At 42.4% G+C, this 21014-nt stretch overlaps 1 protein-coding gene across 1 annotated transcript in view; it reads left to right on the top strand.

Annotated features, from left to right (window-relative positions):
• CABLES1 (Cdk5 and Abl enzyme substrate 1) overlaps positions 1-21014 on the top strand; it is a 75624-nt gene that overhangs the window by 28708 nt on the left and 25902 nt on the right. Inside the window, exons 2-4 of the mRNA XM_067290642.1 lie at positions 7968-8039; positions 10187-10279; positions 16991-17068. Of these exons, the coding sequence (XP_067146743.1) occupies positions 7968-8039; positions 10187-10279; positions 16991-17068 (243 nt within the window). The remainder of the gene's footprint in view (positions 1-7967; positions 8040-10186; positions 10280-16990; positions 17069-21014) is intronic.

Genomic DNA, 21014 nt, shown 5'->3' with positions numbered 1-21014 from the left:
GTGCAGTGTAGCTCCTTGTTATGGCTTGCTTATGGCCAGTAGCAGGAGGATTGGGTGCAGAGGCAGCCACCTACAGAGAAGGTGGTTTCAAGCAGGATCCATCTTCTGGGAATGAACTGGGAATCCAGCTGAGGAAGGTAGAAATGAAGGGGACTCTCGAATCGATGACATTTGGGGATTGCTCCTCCATTCTTGCTAAACTCTCAACCCCCCCTTTTTCCTCCTCCAGAGACTTCATATCAGTCCCTAATTTTGAATGTATTTCCTCCCAGAACCACATCTTCTAGCAAGATTGGTAATGCATGTATTAAGTGGAATTGTGCAAGATGCTGAAAAAAAAAAAAAAACCAGTTCCACCATATTTCCTGTGTTCCTGCACACGTGTGGTGCACACACATGCTATTCAAATGTTTTGTTAATAAACAGTTTGCTTCTCAGCAATACTCGTATAACTCCACTATCTCTTCACAGTGCTGTTAGTCCTGATTTTATATTTGATAGAAGTCCACCAGGTCCAGCTGATGACTGTGGAATACTGGGACAGAGTCATGATAGAAATGTCAGCCATTTACAAAAATAAGTGCATAAAACTGTATAAAAGTTCATGAACAAAATACTGTGTTGCATTGGCACATTGTGAAATGTCAGTAGAATACTTTAGTATTGTCATTATTAATTCAATTTATTGTTTATTTCTTTTTGTACTCTGTATCTGACACAGGAATAATTTGTATGCAATCTCTTGATATGTCTACGAAAATCCTATCTTCAGGATGGCAGTATATGTACCTGGTACACTCACATGTTATATGCGGACAAGTCAGTAGGCAGCAGTTTACTGTGTTTTTCCAAGCTCCTGCCCTGTGAATTGTGAAAGGATGAGGCTTGGAGAAGGTTTCAGATGGCAATACGGGTAGGATAGTAAGTGCAGGGAGGATGTCTGCTTTGGGAGGAGTTTGGCAATGAGACATGTTCGTGTCATAGCTCCTTCACTCCTTGTTTTCCGCCCGTCTTTCTGCTTATCCCCAAAGAGTTGATGGAGACTGAACAGGCTCTTGGCGTAGTATTATTCTCCTAATTATCTCTAGCCTAAGGTTTGAAGGCTTCTCTCTCCTTGTAATATGTTTCCCAACAGAACCAGGTTGTTGACAGTACCGTTGGCTCCAAATTTGTGTGTCAGAGAGACCTTCATTCACACCACACTGCAAAAGGCTCTGGTCATAAACCATATTTACATCCTGCCTGGAAGCAGGTGACTTGTAAATGCATTTCTCTTGGTATATCGTGTGTGTGTGTGTGTCTGGTGGATTGAGCTACTGAATTGACAAACTAATTAACCCATTTTCAACATATACCAGATGTTTTAACTCCTGGCCTGGGTAGCCTTGCCAATACACTACACAGTTTAAAAGTTCTAAATTGGATTTGATGTTCTTTACGGAGAAAGGCTTTGCTACATAATTATGGCACATAATTAAACACTGCTTTATATCAGTTTGGGCAGCTCCTGGAAACTCTGTTTTCCTTAGTAATATTTAATAGTCTCAGGATTTGTTTTTCCTGTGTTTGTCTTTTTCCGATATTGGCAAAAAAGCAGGCTGAAAACTAGCTGGGACATAGGAATTCCAGTAAAAACTGCAGACAGAGGGTGAGAGGTGACTCATTAGCAGGGCTTTCCTCTGGGTTAACATTGGGTCACGGAGTTAGAGGTCATGAAGTGAATGGTGATAAATATACAACTGACATCCTGTTTCATATTTCAGAAGGATGAAATAGCCAGTTTAGCCTGGGAGTTTGGGTGGAGGTATGTAGCCAGCAGGCCAACTAGGAATTGGAGGGGGGTGGCATTCAGGTGCCCACGGTGAGGAGCTGGGGAAGGCGTCAGGATGGCGCGTGCAGCGTGCATGCCTGTGGCTGCGCAGGACAGGGCACTGCCTGGGCCTGGAAACCCTTTGCTAATTCCCCTGGCTCAGGAAAGAGCCAGCAAACACATTGCCATTTATACCCAAATCCTAACCCCAAAGGAGTGGGAGGAGAATGGTAAATCAAAACGTACCTTTTTGGAGATCAGAGTTACCTGGAAGATACGCTTGTGGCCAGCATGCGCTGAAGGGACTGTGAAATACTGAAGCAGCAGAATTTGTTATGAACTATAGACTAAAATGTGTGTGTGTGTGTGTGTGTATATATATATTAGTTTTAGCCTTTTTTGCTTCCAATCTAGCACCTAGAAGCCTCACCTTAGATCTTGCTGAATACTCTTCTTGTTTTCCTTTTACTAGTCAAGCCTTCTTGGTATTGGGGAAGCAATGTAAAGCATGATGAAAAAACAGTCTTAGGGTGTGCTGCTCCCATAGAGGTAGGATTGAGATAGTGCTCTGCCTAAGTTGTCTCAAGGGAGCTGCAAGCCCGGAATGCGTTTTGGAAACTGCCCAGGGCGTGTTTGCAAAGGACTACAGTCAGTTGGCTTTTGGGCACCAGCTCCTCCCAGCATCCCGAACTAGCACCTTTAAAAAGGGCAGATGGCAAAGGGAAACCCTCCGCTTACATCAGTTGACAGGCCCTGAAGCATCATTACAGGTATCCTGATTTTATTCCCCATCATTGCAAGTTTTACAATGGCTTTCTTTTCATTCCCCTTATATCCATATTTAGGATAGTCTTTCTGAATGCAGGACACATCTTTTGTGACGAAGGCACAGTCAAAATGAGCATTTCAAAATTTTCAGAATACCAGACAGTCTGGTGCTTTTCTGATGCTCCTAAATCACAGTATTAGAAATGCAGTTATAACCGGAAGATAACAGCCCTTGCATTTCTACCCAGTGGCTCTTGCTCATGCATGTTCATTTTTCTCATACCTAAGCTGGCCAGCTGAAGGGAAGAGGCGACCATATGGACACGTGAACTACCAACAGCCTTCAATTGCTGAGATGCCTTTACTCCCTGAAGTTCTTCTATCTTTGCTAACTCAGAAAATGTCCAAGTGATTAGCACTAGTGTGTCCCATGGTAATTGTATCTCTAAGGGGATTTGCATAGCAGTGATGAACCCAGGCACATGTAACTTTCTGAGTAATAATGAACTGTATCCATATTTGCTCATCTGAAGTAGAGCATTTCTTTAGATGGAGACAGAGCTACAGATCTAGCTCAGTTTCTTCAAGAGCTTTAACTCCTGGGTTCTGGGTGAGTTGCTTGTGGGCTTGCATAATACCCACTTGACAGGTGTCTCTGTAAATGCCCTGAAAAACTGATTTGTCCCAAACAAACAGGGGAAGGTTGTCCTAATGGATGACTGTGATCTGGGAGCCAGCAATACCTGCGCTATTGGCTGCAGAAGTTGCAGGTTCATAACCTTAACAGAAGCAAGGGGGACCAACACACCCACAACTTTTACAAAAATTAAGTATATTTAAAGTGTAGCTGTTTCCTCCTGGTTTTGTAGCTGTGCCAGAAAGTCATTACACATGGATTTATTTTTCCTTATCTCTTGGATTATCATCTGCTTCCTTCCTTCCTGAATGGATTTATCCAGAGTTCTGATTGCAGCTCCTTATTTTTATCACCTTCTTTCTATGTGGCTTAAGATTTTGTGTGTTTAACGTAATTGAGATGAGTATTTTGCAGCAATTGATGATGAAATTAATTTTTCAGAGATTAGGGGGTTGGTTACAGTGAATCTTTTTGTAGAGTACTCATTTTGGCTTTTTGCTCTTTTGGTTACAGACCTGCTTTATTTCATTCGTTTTTGTGCTTTATTTTATTTTTGCAACTGAGACACATATTAATCTGACTTTGGAGAGGGAAAATAGACATTTTAGATTTTAAGACCCTTACACAGAAATTCAGACATCTGGTCATTGATAAATCCAGTATGCAGACAGGATCATGAATGTCTTAGAAAGCAACATTTTAAAATACCAGTGCACTAAATACCTCTGGTCTCTTTCTTTGGATTTGGTTTGGAATTTGATCTTAGGATATTAGTTGTTTCTAGGCTCATGTAAAAAGTGCACAGTGAACAGGGAAGAAACAGAAAAGTTTATTTTAGATAGATCTCTAAGGAAAAGTGATTTACATGATTTTAAAATAGAAAAGTCAATAAGTTGCATGAGGCTGTGATCAACAGCGTGCTACAAGGGCTGGTCCTTAGAACTAGGAGGTCACCGTCTTTAGGAGCTAAAAATGTTCTCTTGTATATGCATGGAAGTGAGGGGAGAGAGGGGTGAGTTGGGTTTACCTAGGATGAGGTAGATAAACTAGAGGAACAATTTTTTTGAGGCTTTGCCTGGACTAGGAGAAAACGTTTTTACTAAAACATCTTTAATTTTAGTATAAAAGCCAGTTGTATTTTAGTGTGTGTTAACTAGCTAAGATATACCCTATACAAGTTTTTAAAATGTTCATATATTCAAGACTCATGTGCCTATGGACTTATCCCAGAAGCATGAATCTTGTATGAGTCATATAATGCTATTTTGTTTGGGTCTGTTTATAGATACTCTTATCTAACACTAGAAGGATTTTCTCCTACTTATTTTTGAAGCAAGACACTTACTATAAAACAGGTATCAACACAGCTTTGCATCAGAATGGTGGTGATCTGTGGTATAAAACAGTTTTGGTTATTTCAGTTGAAGTCTATGTATATGAGCTGGTAAAATAAGTTAATAAGTTTTTGAAGAATAACGCCTTTAAAAGTTGTATGGACAAGCCTTGACCGCTTGCCTACAGAGAGGAATATGATAAATTGATTTAAATATTAAGCACAAGTTGAAGTGATTAATTTTTAATAGAGACAATGAAAAACTGGCTTTGCTTGTATTCCCTGACCCTTTCAAAAGCTTTACTTTTTCAAAAGTAGTTTTTTTTCTTTTCATGTGCATGTGGCACAGGATGTGAGTTAGCTCACAGTAGGTAAGTTCACTGGTTGGCATTTGTGCTATAATATCCAGCTGTGGAAGGCTTATACATATTGGTATTTAGGTCATCTTAATTAGGCCTCAAAATAAAGATTTAAGATAAAATGGAATAATTGCACATACTTCATTGTGGCTGAGGCTCTTCAGTGAAAAGAGGGTGCAGTTCCTGGGCAGCATAAACTCATTGAAGCAGAGCTGCTGCAAGCCTGCCTCACCGGCGCTCCTGGGAGCCTGCGGGGAGCCGAGCTGATTAAAACTAATGATTCTGGTGAGGTGAAGGATGGGGCAGTTTTCAGCTGGGTTGACTGCAGTACCGGATATGCCTACTCTCAGTAGTCCCAAGGCCAGCACAGGGAAGAAGGTGGGCTGGGGCAGCCCCAGTTTAGATCATTTTTAGGCTTTGGTGGGACCCATACTCCAGTTTTGGGGACTTCATCTTTTCTTTGTTCCTTTCTTCCTTCCTCGATGGATTTGTCCAGAGTTCAGTTTGCATTCAGCTATCAGTGCCCCTCTTCCAAGCTTGGATGAGCACAGCAGCTTTCCCCACTTCTTTCAGAACCTCTGGGAACTTACTTGCCATATTTAGATCCCCCCAAATACTACAAAAACACTACCGGTGAACGTCGGTGCGAGTTCTTTCGTGCCCAAAGTGGTGGCAGTGATTCCTATCCAGCTTGTGTCGCGTTCCCGGTTTGCAGCCAAAACACAGGAGGCAGCGTGCATTCACTGTGCTGGGTGTAACAGCACAGTTAAGAACAGCAAGGGGTGCCAAAGGGATTTGGACGGTCAGCGGACAGCCAGATGACCAGTGTGTAAAGCTGCCCTAGAGTTGATGAAAAGTGACCATACGTATTTCTGCCAACCAATGAATGCATCTGCTTTAGTCACAGATGCAAACCTAAGATATACAATCTTCAAACCCATCTCCACCCAACCATCAGCAATGAAGTTGAGGGTGATGTGTAACTTTGGCTGAGGGAAGACTTGGAGGAGAGTTATGATGGTGGTTGGAATATGCACCTGGTGTTGTACAGCGCCTTAAGGCTTCTAGCCTGCAATCTAGGTGAAATATTACGTTATTAGTTTGATACATTTAATAGGATTAAGGTAGTAAGATTGTAGTGTCGTTAATCTCTCTTTGACTAATGAGCATGCAAAGTTTTAGTATGCTTTTTGCAGTGTATCACCACAAGATGGGAGGGTATCATTGTCTAAGTGCGCTATTAAGCTAATAACATATAAAGAGCTATTAAAAAGCAACAGTTGTCGTTTGCCACATCAAGCGGTGCTGGTAGTTGAAGCCTCCCACCTTTGTTTATGGACTAATGGAATTGAAAATGGAAGGGAACTTCTCTTGCTTTGAATTTCTCCCTAGAAAAATGTCTCTGCCCACTGACTATGGGTGGAGCCAAGGGAGCACCCGTGGGCACAGGAGACAGATGTCTAGTGTCATCTTCTTTGTCTATGTGAGCAAGTTGAGCACATCCTAAAATGCAGATTTCCTCATCTTTAGCAGCATTTTGAAAGTGCATGCTATCTTGTACCAGATCTAAAATTCTAATTTAGACGAAGCCTGAGGGGATTTAGGTTTACATATTTTCCTAGGAGGATTATGCTTCACACTTAGTTGTTCTATAAATTGTTTGAGGATATTTTTTATGATTTTCTCAGTACTTGAAAACCCACATACGCATTCAAACTTTCTTGAAATGTGTTGTCTGGGGGTTAGCGATACAAGTCTGGTGTCTGAACTAGTAGTAAACTGAATCACCGAACCTCAGGGTTGTTTTGAATAGAAAACTTTTCAGTAATCTGATTTCTAGCATGGCTCCAGGAACAGTTGCAGCAGTGCAACTGGAGGGGCTACCAAATTGCAGGAGGGATTAGAAACTGCTTACACCGGCATCATCAGTGAAAACAATTTATTGTGAAACTACAGCCCAGGAATAAATTAATCCACGCCCTCCCAGGCACGGGGGTGCTCATAACATTTTCTGATTCTGGAAACTCTTTATATGCAGATCGAGGGAGTCAGGCAGCTTGGTGGGAAGAATATTAAGGTAATTGGAGAAAAATGCAGGTGTATATGAGGACCTTTATCACTGGATATAAAATCACTGGGAGGGGGGTCTGTCTGATGGTTTGTGTTTCCCCACCCCAGAGTTTTTTGGAAGCCTGAGTGCAGCTCTTAGTTCTGTGCTGCTTTTCGGGTGTTTGGAGGCTGTGCAGCGGCACTTACAGTTAAAGGCAACCCTGTGCCAGAGCTTCTTCCCTGCCCACTACAACAGTGAGAAGGCTTGGAAAGAAAGGATGAAACTTCCTTTACAACTTTATTTCAGCACAGAGTGGGGAGGGATCTGACGCAAACGAAGAAAATTGATTTAAAACATGAGCAAGCTAATCTGTGCTGCTCAGAGTGATAGAGTGCCTTTTTATACTGCTGTTTTGTACCCAGTACTAGGTGCTCTGTGATCTTTTTCCCTCTATTTAGTCACCCCTCACAAGGGGGATGAGGTAGTAACAGAACAGGCATTACTGAGGAACGAGTGGCATTTTTTGGTAAAAGCTGTGGGCAGGGAGCAAAGAGAAATAGTTATAACACAAAGCATCCCCTGGAACAGCGTGAATGGCAAAGTCGGTCTGGATGCATCTGTCCTCATTATTTGTTGTAGAGCTGTAATTACAGTATTGCAAGCTGTGACACTGCAAAGGAGGAACTGGTGTTAGGTGGGTGTTAAACCCCTTTAAAGAAAGGAAAATTTGAAAATGGAGAAAACTAAGGAGGAGGAACAGCTGAGAGTGGAAAATTTCAATTTCTGTTTTGATATAGAAGCTTTAATGAAATAGTTTGTTTCTGGTTGGAATCAAATTGAATTTTTAAGATAAGCAACACCAAAAAAACCCCCAAACCTTGATTAATACCCGAACGTACGGCTCAGATCAGTTATCTCTGCAGTTTGTGAGCTTTACTAAATAACAGCTCTGACTACATTCTTAAACGCTCTAACCAACAGTGCTGTTTTGTGTTTTGTTTTCTCTGCAGGCGTCGGCTGATCTCCCAGCGATCTTCTCTGGAGACCCTGGAGGACATTGAAGAAAATGCCCCACTGCGGAGGTAATTTTATTTACTCTGTCTGGTTACTTGTCTGTAGGGCACATGCATGGACAGACTTGCTATCCTTGCCCATGTTGAAAAGCAGCTGAATATGTATGTTAGATGTTCTTCATAGTGGGTAAAGGTATTGAAACCTCACACACCCTGCAAGATGGTAGATGACGTGAATTAGACATTATCTGGCTTTAGATTATTAAATAAAAAGGGACTATTTAAATTTGATGAATAGAGAAGAAAGTTTAGTTGTCACTAACAGGAATGATTAGTCCTGAACAGAATATATTTAAAAATATATTTAGTAAAGTAAGCTTTTTAAGGCTAGCACTTTCCCCTTTTCTATGGATTTTTATAGTGTTTGCTTCTCTCAGTATATACAAACTTATTTCAGTAACCAGCATTACTGTCTCTGTGTGTTGCTGGTTGGGTTTTGATGACTACCTCAGTAATAAATCTGCTCCCATCCATGTTATAGCAGCAGCTTTATCACAGTTTTGCTCCTACATCCAAGAGGCAACAGCTTCTCTGGGGACTGCAGGAATTAGTCCCTAGGCATCCTCTGGAGCGAGGGAAAACGGAGCAACTGTTTAACAGCTCCAAAATGGACTGATCCGCGTGTGGTACGCTTCCAGCTCAGCTGTTCAGCCAGGCGGCGGCTTCATTTTCAATGTCCCTTTTTCTTGGGACCTGTAATTCAGCTGGTTTATATTGGTATTTAGCCTATAGCCTTGTTTATCTGCACACAGTTTGGCTGTCTCTCCCCACCTGGAAGCACAGACGTAATAGCAGAGGCTCTACCAACTGGCCTATTACCAAGGCTTGATTATTCGTACAGAGCCTACTGCTGAACGCGTACCAGCGTGTTATGAAGCGTTCTCACAAATGATTCAAACACATAGAGTTGGCAAAAGATATAAACAAAGTATGGTTAGTGAGGCAGTAATTTTACTTGCTAATTCAGGGAGTTGTTGGTAGTATCACTCTCATGGTGGTATTTTCACCTGAAGAAGGAAACGAGTAATTGCAACCATAGAGTGAGGGAATCGCAAGGGTTTTGCTGACAGGAAGAAGGCAGCAAAGTGAAGGGGTGATTTCAGGAGTGGGGTCTTCATAGTGTGGAGGTGGGGCAACATTTTCTTCTCCAGACAGGGGTGAGGGAAATGCTGCCAACCCCGTCCTCCTCCACCCCTTCCAGCTTCCTCCCCCAGTTTGCAAAGGGGAATGATTTCTCAAAAACATAGCACATGGCAGCAGTTTGCCCTCAGCTCTGGTAGCTAGTGGAGACCAAGATAGCCGTGGCTGCTAACTCCTCTCTCCAAAAAGCCGTGCTGAAATCCCCGGCTGCCCACCAAGCTCAGGAGCTACCTTGGTGCCTGTGCTCCGGGAGGCAGTGGAGCAAAAAGCAGCGATGAGGTGAAACGGAGAAAGCTTTCACAGCATGGCACGGTTTTGGTTGGATAAAAAGTGCCAGGCAGGATGCGGGTGTGTGTTTGTCTCGTCGCTCCTTCCTGGGGCAATATCTTTCTCTAGTTGCAGTTTTAAAAAGCGTGTTCAGATGTAAAATAGATTTAAGGATTAATGTTTTGAAGAGATATTTTTCCCGGGGTAATTTATTTTCAGTTGTTTTATATGCTGTCAGGAACATGAAAACTGATATTTAGAGCTAAAAGCAAATAGGGATCACCCTTGTAAATGAGAGATTTTAGTGTTTCTAAAATTAAAACAAGAACTTTCCTCAATAACTCCCTTAGCAAAAGCTGAGGAGGTCACAAAAGTGTGTGTGTTCGTGTGGCAAGGCAGAATCGCATGAAGATTTACCAGGTTTCATTTCATTTTTTTCCTCTGAAAGCTAAATCTAAGCTATCACAGCAGATTACAGGAAGTTTTATTTTGCCGAGATTTTTCAACATTTTTTTTTTTTTTTGGCATGAAGGGAGGGTGGTGGTGCTTTCTCTTATTAATTTTTTTTTATTTGAGCTGTTGCCTTTCCAGACTTACTGTCTTCATTGTTGTTGCTGATTCCTAAAACAGGGTGACTTGAATCATTTGTCTGGTCTTTCCTTCCTGCCTTTGTGTAGACTTCTCTGCTGTACAGCAGGGAACTGAGTACTCTTCTCTCCCCCCCCCCCCCCAACTGATTTATTTTTCAGATGTCGAACTCTCTCAGGATCACCCAGACCAAAGAACTTTAAGAAGGTTCATTTTATCAAGAACATGCGGCAACACGATACCAGAAATGGCAGGTACTGTGCATGCATAGGCTGCTGCTCCGAAGGCGGTTCGTGGGGCAGGGGAGAAAGGGAAGGTTCAATATCCGTATGAAACAACAAAGTGACCCGTTGCAAATGACCTAATACCCAGTCAATAACAGCCATTAAAAGAGTCTCGGAGAATGGAGGCTGTAATGCGCACTCCTTGCTCAATAAATTATTAATCAATGGAATTGCTCTCCGATAGGTCTTTAAGGTCTGTGTCTCCGTAACACAAATAACTGTGTAAAAGGAAAATCAGTGGTGCCGTCAGGGTAGGCTAGGCATGATCTGCTTGCGTTTCTTTGAGGACAGTGCCAGATGGTAAGTGTAAGAGGGGGCGCATGGCTGAACCTGCCTGGAACAAGTTCAGCAACAGCCAAATGATACTTCAGCACCTGTTAGTGGGTGTAAGGGGAAGCGTAAAGTGAACTGGTTTGCCAGGGCTGTCCAGAGGAGGAGGTTTACCAGGCAAGTTATTTGAGTCAACAGCTGCAGGGAAAAGCATGAAGATTATACCAAGTCTTTCAAGAGAAATTACAAATACGCCAGGTTCTGGCTGCACAATCTCAGGGCGTGTGAGGAGCTCGTTGGTATACGCACGGCTGGGAATGGCTATGTGAAGGTGGTGAGTGTGATCCATGCGTTCGGGGTGGGTGCAGGCAGAGGGCTCTCCGGGACGCAGGAGATGCGTGGCCGCAGCCGCACCTTTCACACACAGCGCCCAGCTAGGACGGGCGCTACCCAGGCTGCAGCCATAGGCGCCGGTGGACCTGTGTAGCAGCAGACAGCGGGGACTTTCCGCGCCGCGAAGGCATGGTCTTTCCTGGTGTCCCCATCAACAAGATGGGGTCTTTATTCCAGTGCCACCCAGCTCGGGAGTGAAACCAGCTTTTCCCTGCCAAGAAAGACGACACCTACCCTCTGTGTTTTTTCCAAGATGGTCTCTCCATGTGCTTTGTGATTTTACTCTGATCCTTCCAAACCTGATCATCAGGAGAGCAAACAGACCAAACTGTGCACTGAGAGCTAACCCTTGCACACATCTGTTCATTCAGCTGCAGTGGACCAGAACCGCATACACACCCGTGCAGCGATGTGTGCACGTAGTCCTGTGGCCTTCAACAAATGTGAAATCATTTCAGTAGAAATTCTAATATAGTACTAAACAACAGTTTTTATGAATTGAATTCTGGCAGGTGGCACTTGGCTAGAGTAAAGTTTTCCCCATGGTTATTCTCACATCTACAATTAAATGTAGTGAACAGTACTAATCAACATAAATATTTCAGAATGTGGCTCTGAGAGGTGGTAGCTTTTTAGACACCACTTTTGTTGCAGACAGATGCATGCGAAACCATTGACTTAACTGTTGTCTGACTAATGGCTGATTATTTTCTTAACAAATTTTTGTGGAATCAAACTCTAAAAAGCAGCCCCCTAATTTTAGTCTGTTTTGCGCATAACAAATATACATATGCTCTGGGAATTTCTTACACTGGAAAATATTCATAAAGTATTATGCAAATTCCACAAAGAACTGCTAATTTCTGAGATACACATTAAAATATATGCATAAATGTGATTAAAATATTACCTATAAAAATGAATAAATGGTTCATAAACAGTCTACAAAATAAGACTTTTTTTCTCCATCTGTTGCAAAAATGTGTCTGTAAAATACACACAGCATTTTATCTGGGTTTATATATCAGTAATTATGTTTGATAAGAAAACAGAATATTTTTCTTGTTAAGAAAGCAGTGAGTAAGTTTCTATTATTCAACTGGCTTCTTATCTTTATCAGCACGCACAGTTTTGCAGGTTGTTTCCATAATCATAATAAAGATCCATTTATCTAGAACACAGATACAATAAGAATAAGATGCATTGTTTTTGAAATGCTTTTCATCGTATCAACAAAGAGTCGCAGAGATGTTAGCTAAAAATAAAATGTAAAGTCAACACTTTGTGTCCCCTTAAGGCCAGCTAAATCTAGCAGTAAGTAACTGAAGTACATACCCTGGTTTTCCAAGGGGTCTGAACACCTTTGCAGTTAATGGCCATTCTAGATGAAAAGGGCCTCTGGAAATTCAGGTGAAGCTGTTTTAGGTATTCAACCTAAAATCAGCAGAATTTTTGAGTGCTTTGATGCCTTCACTGCTCGTGCCCTCCCCAGTTCCCTGTAATGCAGGGGAGCACAGGTATTGCAGTGGATAGAAAAATCTTCCCGGGCACCTTTCCCACATTGGGGATCTCAGCCCAAGCAGCGGAAACGTAGGATAAGCCGCGGTCAAAATAATAATTTGGCTAGGAATAGCTCAGCACTGGGAGAAACCACTTCTGCAGACCACAGTGTATCAGTGATTCCTTGTAAGCTTCCTGTTGATAGTTTTGTGCACTGGTTAAACCAGTTTCTTTGGATTTGTGGGATGTAGCTTATTAGGGAAGATTAGGTTTCCTGGACTGTGTTATCAAAGCAGTCTTGTAAAACAGGGCTAAGTAATTTGCCCGTTAAAAGACAAAATGATGCCAACCCTAACAGACAAATCAGCAAATGTAGCCACCGGTGTGTGGTTTCACCCAGTGAAACCTAGCCCCTTTACTCAGCAAGTTTATTGGTGGTGTCTTTCATAAACTATGAAGCAGATTTCCTGTCTAGGGGAAAGGGCCACCAAAATAGCAAGACGAGCCAGCTGGACAAACAATTCAGAGTGAGAATGTGACAAGATCATTTCCAGAATTGTCCCATATAGCAGGTATAAAAACAGTAAAACAGTAGTCCTCTCCCACCCCCATGCTATTGCTTCTCCAAGTTCTTATTAGTATGTAGTTCTACTACTCACTCTTTGGCCAAAACCAGACAGAACCCATAGGCTGCAGAAGGGCGTGTTGTAAAAGCAGACCCCTGAGCTATTTGCTGCCCTTTTAATCTTGGGGATAGGCATACACACATGCATGCACAGAGGCTGGATATTTGCAGTGTCCTCACTGTTCTTGATTTCTCCTAGCCACTTTCAACTTGGGAGACTCCAACAGGATGTCTTCTACCGAGATGGCGTACATGGTTCATGTGTTTGTTCTTTGCATGTGAGGAGCAAAGCCCTGGTAGTCAAATTTAATGAATCGGGTATGAGAAAAGGGGTTACAATATTCAGAGTGTATGGAGTGTGGATAGTGTATGTTACATTGCATGGTTGCAGTCCTTTGGTGCTACACAATAAAACCAGGGCAAGTGCTAAAGAAAACAGATATTAGTTCTCTTAGTCAGGAGATACTGATTTTGTTGAGAGCCTTGTGTTCAGCAAGTTTCTGTAGTTTTAAAGCATACATTTCATTAAAGAAATTGGAAGATTAGCTTTTATGCTCTCAGACAGTTGCACATTGTCAGAGCTTTCTTGCAAAGTAATGGTTGCTGCGAACCATAGTAATTAATACAACTTTTTGGTAAAATGTGAGAATGAGAGAATGCAACCTTTTTATGCAGTGATTTTAAACATGTCTAGATGGCACAATGGCAATGAGGGCATGTAAACCCACTTCAACTTGGACTACTTCTGTTGAGATAGCTGATTCAGAGCAGTGCAGTATCTTAGATGCTCTTTGTTGAAGAGTTGAAATCCAGTAAAGTGTTTTTCTCTCAGAAACAACAGCCAGCTTCCACCACACCTTCCTTCCCAAAGCATAGTTAAAACAAATTTCTGGACTTTCTGGACCAACAGACCACTATCAGCCTGCAAATTTTTCATTTTCCACTCATATCCTTGAACTTCTAAACAAAATGCTGTTTATACTTCTGTGCTCAGCTTCTGACCAATCACCATGGACCAGCTCTGGTCTTCTCTTTTCTTTGGGGTCTGAAGTTGGTCATTTCTTTTTTTGGATCAGATGAATGAGATTGAAGATGTCATTGGCCTCATAAAAGGTCTGCCTGTCTTTGGCTGCTTTTTATACTGGTCCTGGAGGTGTCGGTGCTGCCTCCTTGAGAAGTGGCCACTGAGACGAGCTTTCCGGGGAGCTGTGAGATGTCGCCGCTCTGTGATTTCACAGCTTTTCTCACGCTTCCAGGCTGCCTTCCCTGCGTCTGTTCCAGCCCAGCTCCTAAATCTGTTTTGTGCCAACCTGCAAATACTCTGCTAATGGAGATTTTATGGTGTCCTAGCCAGAGAGGCAAGGAGAGGTAGGACACTCCTTTCCCACTCTGTTTGGAAGATCTTTATTTACTGAGGGTCCCACAGTTTATGGAAACACAGAGACAGTGCTTGGGTCTTAATGAAAAGGATTCAAAGCTGATGCTTTTTATTTCCCTGCTGATCTGAGTCCTTCTGATACAGCAACTTTTCCATGGCAGATTCCCAGTGTTGCCCCTGTTTGTGGATGTGGAAGGCACCAGTTTGTTTTTATAAATATTAAGAGGGGTTTTTTTGAGGGAGGAGGAGGGCATTGGTGGAAAAGCTGTATTTCCAGAAGTAGCTAGAGGGAATGGGGGGAATATGCCTGGTGGGAACTGTGGTTTTCCGAATTCAAAGATGCTTTCTGATGTCAGCCTGAAAATCTGTGCCAAGTTTCATACATTAGCAAACAAGGCTTTCAGTGAACAAGAAAGCTGTTGTGAGTAATAACCATTCAGCAATAAGCAATGGCAAGCACAAAATTAGTCCTATGCCAGGTTTTCTTGCTTGTTGACTGCCTTGCCCAAATATGAAAAATGATTCCATACTACTTTATAACTTACTACTGCACCATGACAGCATCTTATAGCTTATGAGATGCTTACCATAGGTAACGGGTGTTACAACATTCAAACAAATGGTGGGATCCTACTGTTTCTGCTGTAGGAAAACTTTCTAATGCTGTGTATTTGTTTATTATTAGAAGCCTTCCTTTATTACAGGGTGAATGGCACTTTGCTTTTAAATATGCTTTTAAAGAAGAAAATAGAATTGCTGTAGTACAACAATCCAGGAGAAGGAAAATTGATCATTCTGCATTTTTCCAAATAGCTGGTAGTTACATGCAACAACTTTCTTGGTGACACGAACCTTTTATTTGATTTCCAAGAATTATGACTAAGTTGGTCCCATAAGGAAACAGTGCTTTAAAAACAGCATAATGGGCACAAGACTTAGAGGTGTATCTGGTGATTTTTCAGACAGTGCGGAATAAAATAGCTTGCTAGGGTTTGTCATCCAACTTTGACCAGTGTAGGACAAAGGACAAAAAATTGGGGTGAAATCCTGGCCCCATGCTGATCTGTGGCAAACAACATCAGAAGAATCAGTGTTGGAGAGCAGACCAAGGAAATGGAATAACTGTGGAAAAACAACCAAGCAATAGTACTAGTATTCTGGACCATAAGTGGAGCTTTTTAGTATCAGCATAAGTAAATTCTAATGCTAGTCAGGTTAGAAGTGCACAGACTGCCATCATCATGTCTTAGGGGAATATGATGGGGTACAGCCTGTTGGCCAGTTTTAGGTAGAAGAAGGGGCTTTTCATTGTACAATTACACAACTGTCAGTGTCCTGAAGCTAGTGAGGAAAGAGGCTGTATTTATAAATAAAAAATTATTTATCGGTATTATATATCCGTGCATCTCGATCAAGTTTCTCTTGGCATCTTGCCCATCTGCTTCTCCCAAAACTTTAATAAAAAAATTAAAAACTGCTAATGGCAGTTCACGCAGGTTTATGGAAAGTGAGTCTTTACCTCAAGGTAGTTTTGATGTTGTTTAATGATATGTCAGAGCTTGGTGGCCAAAGGTAATCGTGTGGATGTAAAATGGATAGGCTGCTCTAAGGTACTTGATTAAATGCCACACAGTGACTTTGCAGATGACGCTGAGATTCGGAGACTGGTTGAAAAACACAGGACATTTGCTGTAGGAGTAGCCTGGGTTCTGAGATAAGCTCTGTGCTGTCAGGGCTACACACTGACCCTAAAGGTGAGACCAAAGCTTACATGATGTTTATATCTGCCATCTGTGCAACTGCTGAGTCCAGTGATAATGCCCATAGGCCATGAAGGATGATGGGAAAAATTGGAGAAAACTCAAGGAAGGACCAGGAAAACAGTGAAAGGATCTGAAAGCTTATGATAATAGCAAACTTTGACTTGATCCAGGAATCCATCTACTTCAGGAACAGAAAGCTGAAAATCAAGGGTGTCTTTTGGTTTAGCAGAGAAAGGTCATGATCAGTAGCTGGCATTTGGAGTCCAATAAATGCAGACTCAGTGTCAGCCACACAGCTGTGGTGTGTATCGCAGCTGGTTGTTGGGGTGGATCAGCTGGGTTGCAGCTGTTTTTTTTTTTTGTTTTAGGCATAGTGGTCAGCTGTCAGAACAACCTCTTGGCTCTCCTGATGGATTCTCTTTCACTAGCACTTTTAGAAAAACATTCAGTCTGGATTACGAGTAAAAATGTATTCAATATATTCTTAGCAAGCCCATACAGGGGATGGGACTCCACGATTTGTTAGCTGTGTAATGTAAGGCACAGCCTTCAGCATTTCTGTAAAGATTCAGTTGCACAGTACCTTATTTTTGAGATGGAAATGATCACATGTTAAAAAGAGGAGAGAGAAACTGTCAATCGTAGAAGCTGTTGATTATAAATTCCTCAATGATAACATCTGTTGCTTTGCATATTGTGGTGGGATTTTTAAATTTTAGTCCTTGATTTTCTTATTTTCTTTTATATTTTAGAATAGTCCTTATCAGCAGCAGAAGATCCTTCTGTAGCATATTTTCAGTGCTGCCATATCGAGACTGTACCCAAGTCGGGTATGTATATTTATACACCTACTACATAGTCATTCTGGGTATGCACATAGAACTGAGTATGGGCAACGGTATGACAGAGGCTAATGCTTTTAAATATCTGCTCTGAGAAAAGATAAATGCACTTAGAAATATTTGCTTTGTGGGACATTACCAGGTTAAAACTACAGTTTTGAGTTCCCAATTTATTTATTTGTGTTCTCGTATCTTTGGTTATTAAATAGGAGAACCTCCCCCATCAATGTTCTTGAAAAATGCGCTGTTTTTATTGTTCCTTCTGACTTCACTCATTGTTGACGAAGCAAGTATTCTAGACCGTGTAACTTTTATTTTATAAACAGTCTTAGCTTTCTGATCTCCCACACTGATAGTGCTACTGTATCTGTTTTTCACTACTATAGAGAAATGATTGAATCTAAACATCATACCTTTTTATTGTACTTTATTTATAGGTATTTATATAACTATTATTGTACTTTTAGCAATCGCTCAGATCATTGAGTTACTGAAAACAGTTTTCAATGCTGACCGGTTACTTTGGAAATAATGCCATGCGCAGTCTTAGTTGGTGTAAGCACCTTTCATGGAGCTGTGCTGACTTGTGTCACTCAAAGCGCTGAGGCGCTGGACCTCTGGCAGAGGGCTTTATTTGCACTGAAGCAGTTTTCCAAAGACTGGGAAAGCTTTTTGCTGTCACAGTGGGACCACAGAAGTGAAAGACATTCAGCTAGGAAGCGTCGTCTCGGGGCCCGACTTGCTGCAGACAATTTCAGAGGTGTAAGTCAAGAGAAGGCAGGGCAGTGCCGCCGCAGCCCAGGGCCACTGGGGCAGGGGAGTCGGTGGCCACCTTGGCTGCCCACGAGCTTGCCCACTTGCCAAGGAGCTGTGAGTTGCCTTTGGTTGGTGTTGGCTGAGCGCCTGCAGGGAAAGGCAGCAAAACAGAGTCTGGAGGCAGCTGTGTTTGCAAAATTTAGGGGAAATGTTCAGCTGGTAGAATGGGGTGGGTTTGAGTAAGACCCATGAATCATCTCAAGACAAACTGATCCAGCACGTAAAGGATGAATTTGGCTCACTGTTTTCAGCCATTTATTTAATTCTGGAGAATTATTTGCCACAAGCTGCTCATGCATCAGTAATTCAAAGCAAAGAGAGATTATTTTCAATGTACAAAGGAAGGAGATATCTCGTGGGAAAGTTGACTTGCTCTCCTGGCTCCTACAGTAGAATTTTTCCCTTAACTAAATGGGGAGGACACGAGGCAAATTCTTGACAGACTGTCAGCTTTGTTCTTTCTTCTTTGGTGCATTGTCATTCATTTATGGTCACTGCCCTCAGGAAATTGCCACTTTATTGAAAATTGAATGTATTTGGAAAGGCTGATGGCTGGTTATATCTTCTAAATTACAGCAGTAATGAGCCCAGCTGCAAACCTAAATATTATTTCAACATGTAATGTCTTGTACTGTGCTTGCATCGCAAGAAGGGCATGGGATGAGAAGGTAGAAAATGCCAGTGCACAGCAATGCAGCCCAGTTCCCTTTGTTAAAAAGCCAAGATTTAAAAAAATGCCCTCTGTCTGTCTTCTAGAGCATCAGAGGAAGAGAGAAACAGTTAAATGGCATCTCCTTCCAGGAACAGCTGGTGCAAAGAACAGTTGAGGCAGTATAGCACAAACTGTAGTCACTCTGTTCAGGCTGCACAGCGTTTGCTTACTTCATTACACATTTTGGATGTGCAGCAGGAGGGGGCAGAGACACTTTTGAAAGTCTGTAATGGCAGCATCCTTTAGCTTTGCTCTCTGTTAATCCCTGGGTTTCTAATTCATCTGTCCGTGGGGAGGATGTCCTGGCCAGTTTACGTTCTGTTAACATTTCTGAACATTTTAGGAAAAGAAACAAATCGTCCAGGGAACTTTGTCTATGTCCACAATCAAAGCAGAGGAGGGGGGCTGTTTGTGCACGCAGAGGAGAAATACTCGGTGTGACAAGCACGCAGCAGAGCTGCTGCTGCTTCCCCACCTCTGCTCAGACTCACAGACTCTGAGGCCCGCGAGGAAACCTCCAAGCACAGCTGTGTTTTGGGGTGGCTGCCAGTCCCCATTACATTGTAGACGGCACAGAAGAGCTCTACTGTATCAGTGCTGGCAGCTAAACTGTGCTAGCAGATCCATTTCTAAAACCTGCCTGAAAAGCCGTTCGTGCAAGCGCAGCGAAGCTCTGCCTGCTTGGCCGGGGTTGATGGGGCAGCATCGCCCACTTACTAACTGTGTTCAAGACCCATGCTCAAGGCTGTGGCCCTTTCCTACCCAGCTCCTGTGCCGAGTTCAAGCCATAATAGCAAGAATCCTCCCCAAACTGTGTTATTACGTGGTTGTACCCATGCAAATGTGTATCTGGGGGCTGCAGAGAGGAGAGCCGTTGAAGTACGAGAGAATGAAATCTGAGGTGTCCCTTGGCCTGTCTTTCCCGTATCCCCCTCCCTTGCTGCTTGCAGTTGGGCAGCTACAGGCTCACCAGAGTGGCACATAGAAGGATTTTGAAGGGAAACGTACTCCAGAGCAGTGCCAAAGTTGCCAGTGATAAATGATAGTCTTTGTTACCTACTGTTTCAGAAGGCCCACCTGGTTGTACATGCTGGGGCTAAGAAGGATACCATGCACCAGGGAAATTATTTTCTCTAGTTCTCTCTGTTTTGCTGAAGAGAAGTGAAAAGTTAAACCAAACAGTAATATCCTGGGGAGAAAAAAAGTCATGAACAGAAATAATCACTACAATTTTTTGTCCTCACAATTTTGCCCTGACTTTATGTCTGATGGAAAGCTAATGTTTTAGCTTATAACACTTTTGTGCAAGGGAGAAGGGGAGAATTAAAATTTAGATTCACGAAAGTTTTGAGATGCATTATCTCTGGCTGAAATCACTGCAAGGAAGGCACTTCTGTGGATCTGAGCCAAAATTTCTGCTCTCTAGGACTGGGTACGTTAAGATTGCCTACATCTTTGCTCATGGCGTGACGGCAGGCGCAGCTTCCCCTGTCTCTGTGGCCAAGAGTAGGGTGATGGGCAGGACCAGAACTTCCTTTTCCCCCCATGTCTAGACCACCAGAGTGGCTGTAAGAGCAGAGGTGTCCAGCAATGTAAGGAAGATTGTACTGCAAGGTCACCTATAGCACCTACAGGATCCAGCTACATCGATCATATTGGCAAACTGCTTGGGATCTATGGCTTTGGTTTGGTTTAAATATAAAGTCATTGTGTGATGCACAGTTTAGTGCTCAGGCAATTCAAGGACTGTCATGGGTACTGCAGAATCAGTTGAGCACCTGTTAACTCTTCTTTTAATTTACTAGAAATGTTCTTAGTGGCTACAAGGTATTCATGGTCTAGATTTTTCCGCTAAACAAAATCTTACCTGTAAAACGCTCGTACTGTTACAAGACAGAGATTTTGCAGTAACATTTACAAATGTAACACATGCAATGGGAAATGCAGCCATGACTACTTCGCCTTTTTTACCATGGTGAAGAGATGCTTGTGCTTTATAAAAATTGTTTCTCCACTCCTTTCTCACCATTCACTGATAATATGCTATACATGCATGTTGACTCTGCAGTATTCTTTCATAATACTTACAAATTATAAGCATCACACATAATATTATGCTAATACTATTCTTTTGAGTTCCTCTTTATTATTTAAATGTAGTCTTCCAAGGGCTAGAAGAGCTACTTTGTAACGGGTATTGGAACTGGATTTCTGGTTCAGCATCCGCTTTATTCTTCCTAGCAGCAGATGAGGAGTAATTCCTGTCTAGTTCTGCGGATTGGCAGAGCAAGGACGGTGATTACTGTTATCAGAGGTGCACCTTGCATCTCTCCTGAGTCGCTGTGGCACACACCTCCTTTGCCCCACGGCGGGTTGTGGGGGGCAAAGCTGGCAGTAAATGGAGCT

This window comes from Apteryx mantelli, chromosome 2 (genome assembly GCF_036417845.1).
Source record: "Apteryx mantelli isolate bAptMan1 chromosome 2, bAptMan1.hap1, whole genome shotgun sequence".
Taxonomy (NCBI): Eukaryota; Metazoa; Chordata; class Aves; order Apterygiformes; family Apterygidae; genus Apteryx; species Apteryx mantelli.
Note: the sequence above shows the minus strand (reverse complement) of the source record. Positions and strands in the feature narration are given on the sequence as shown.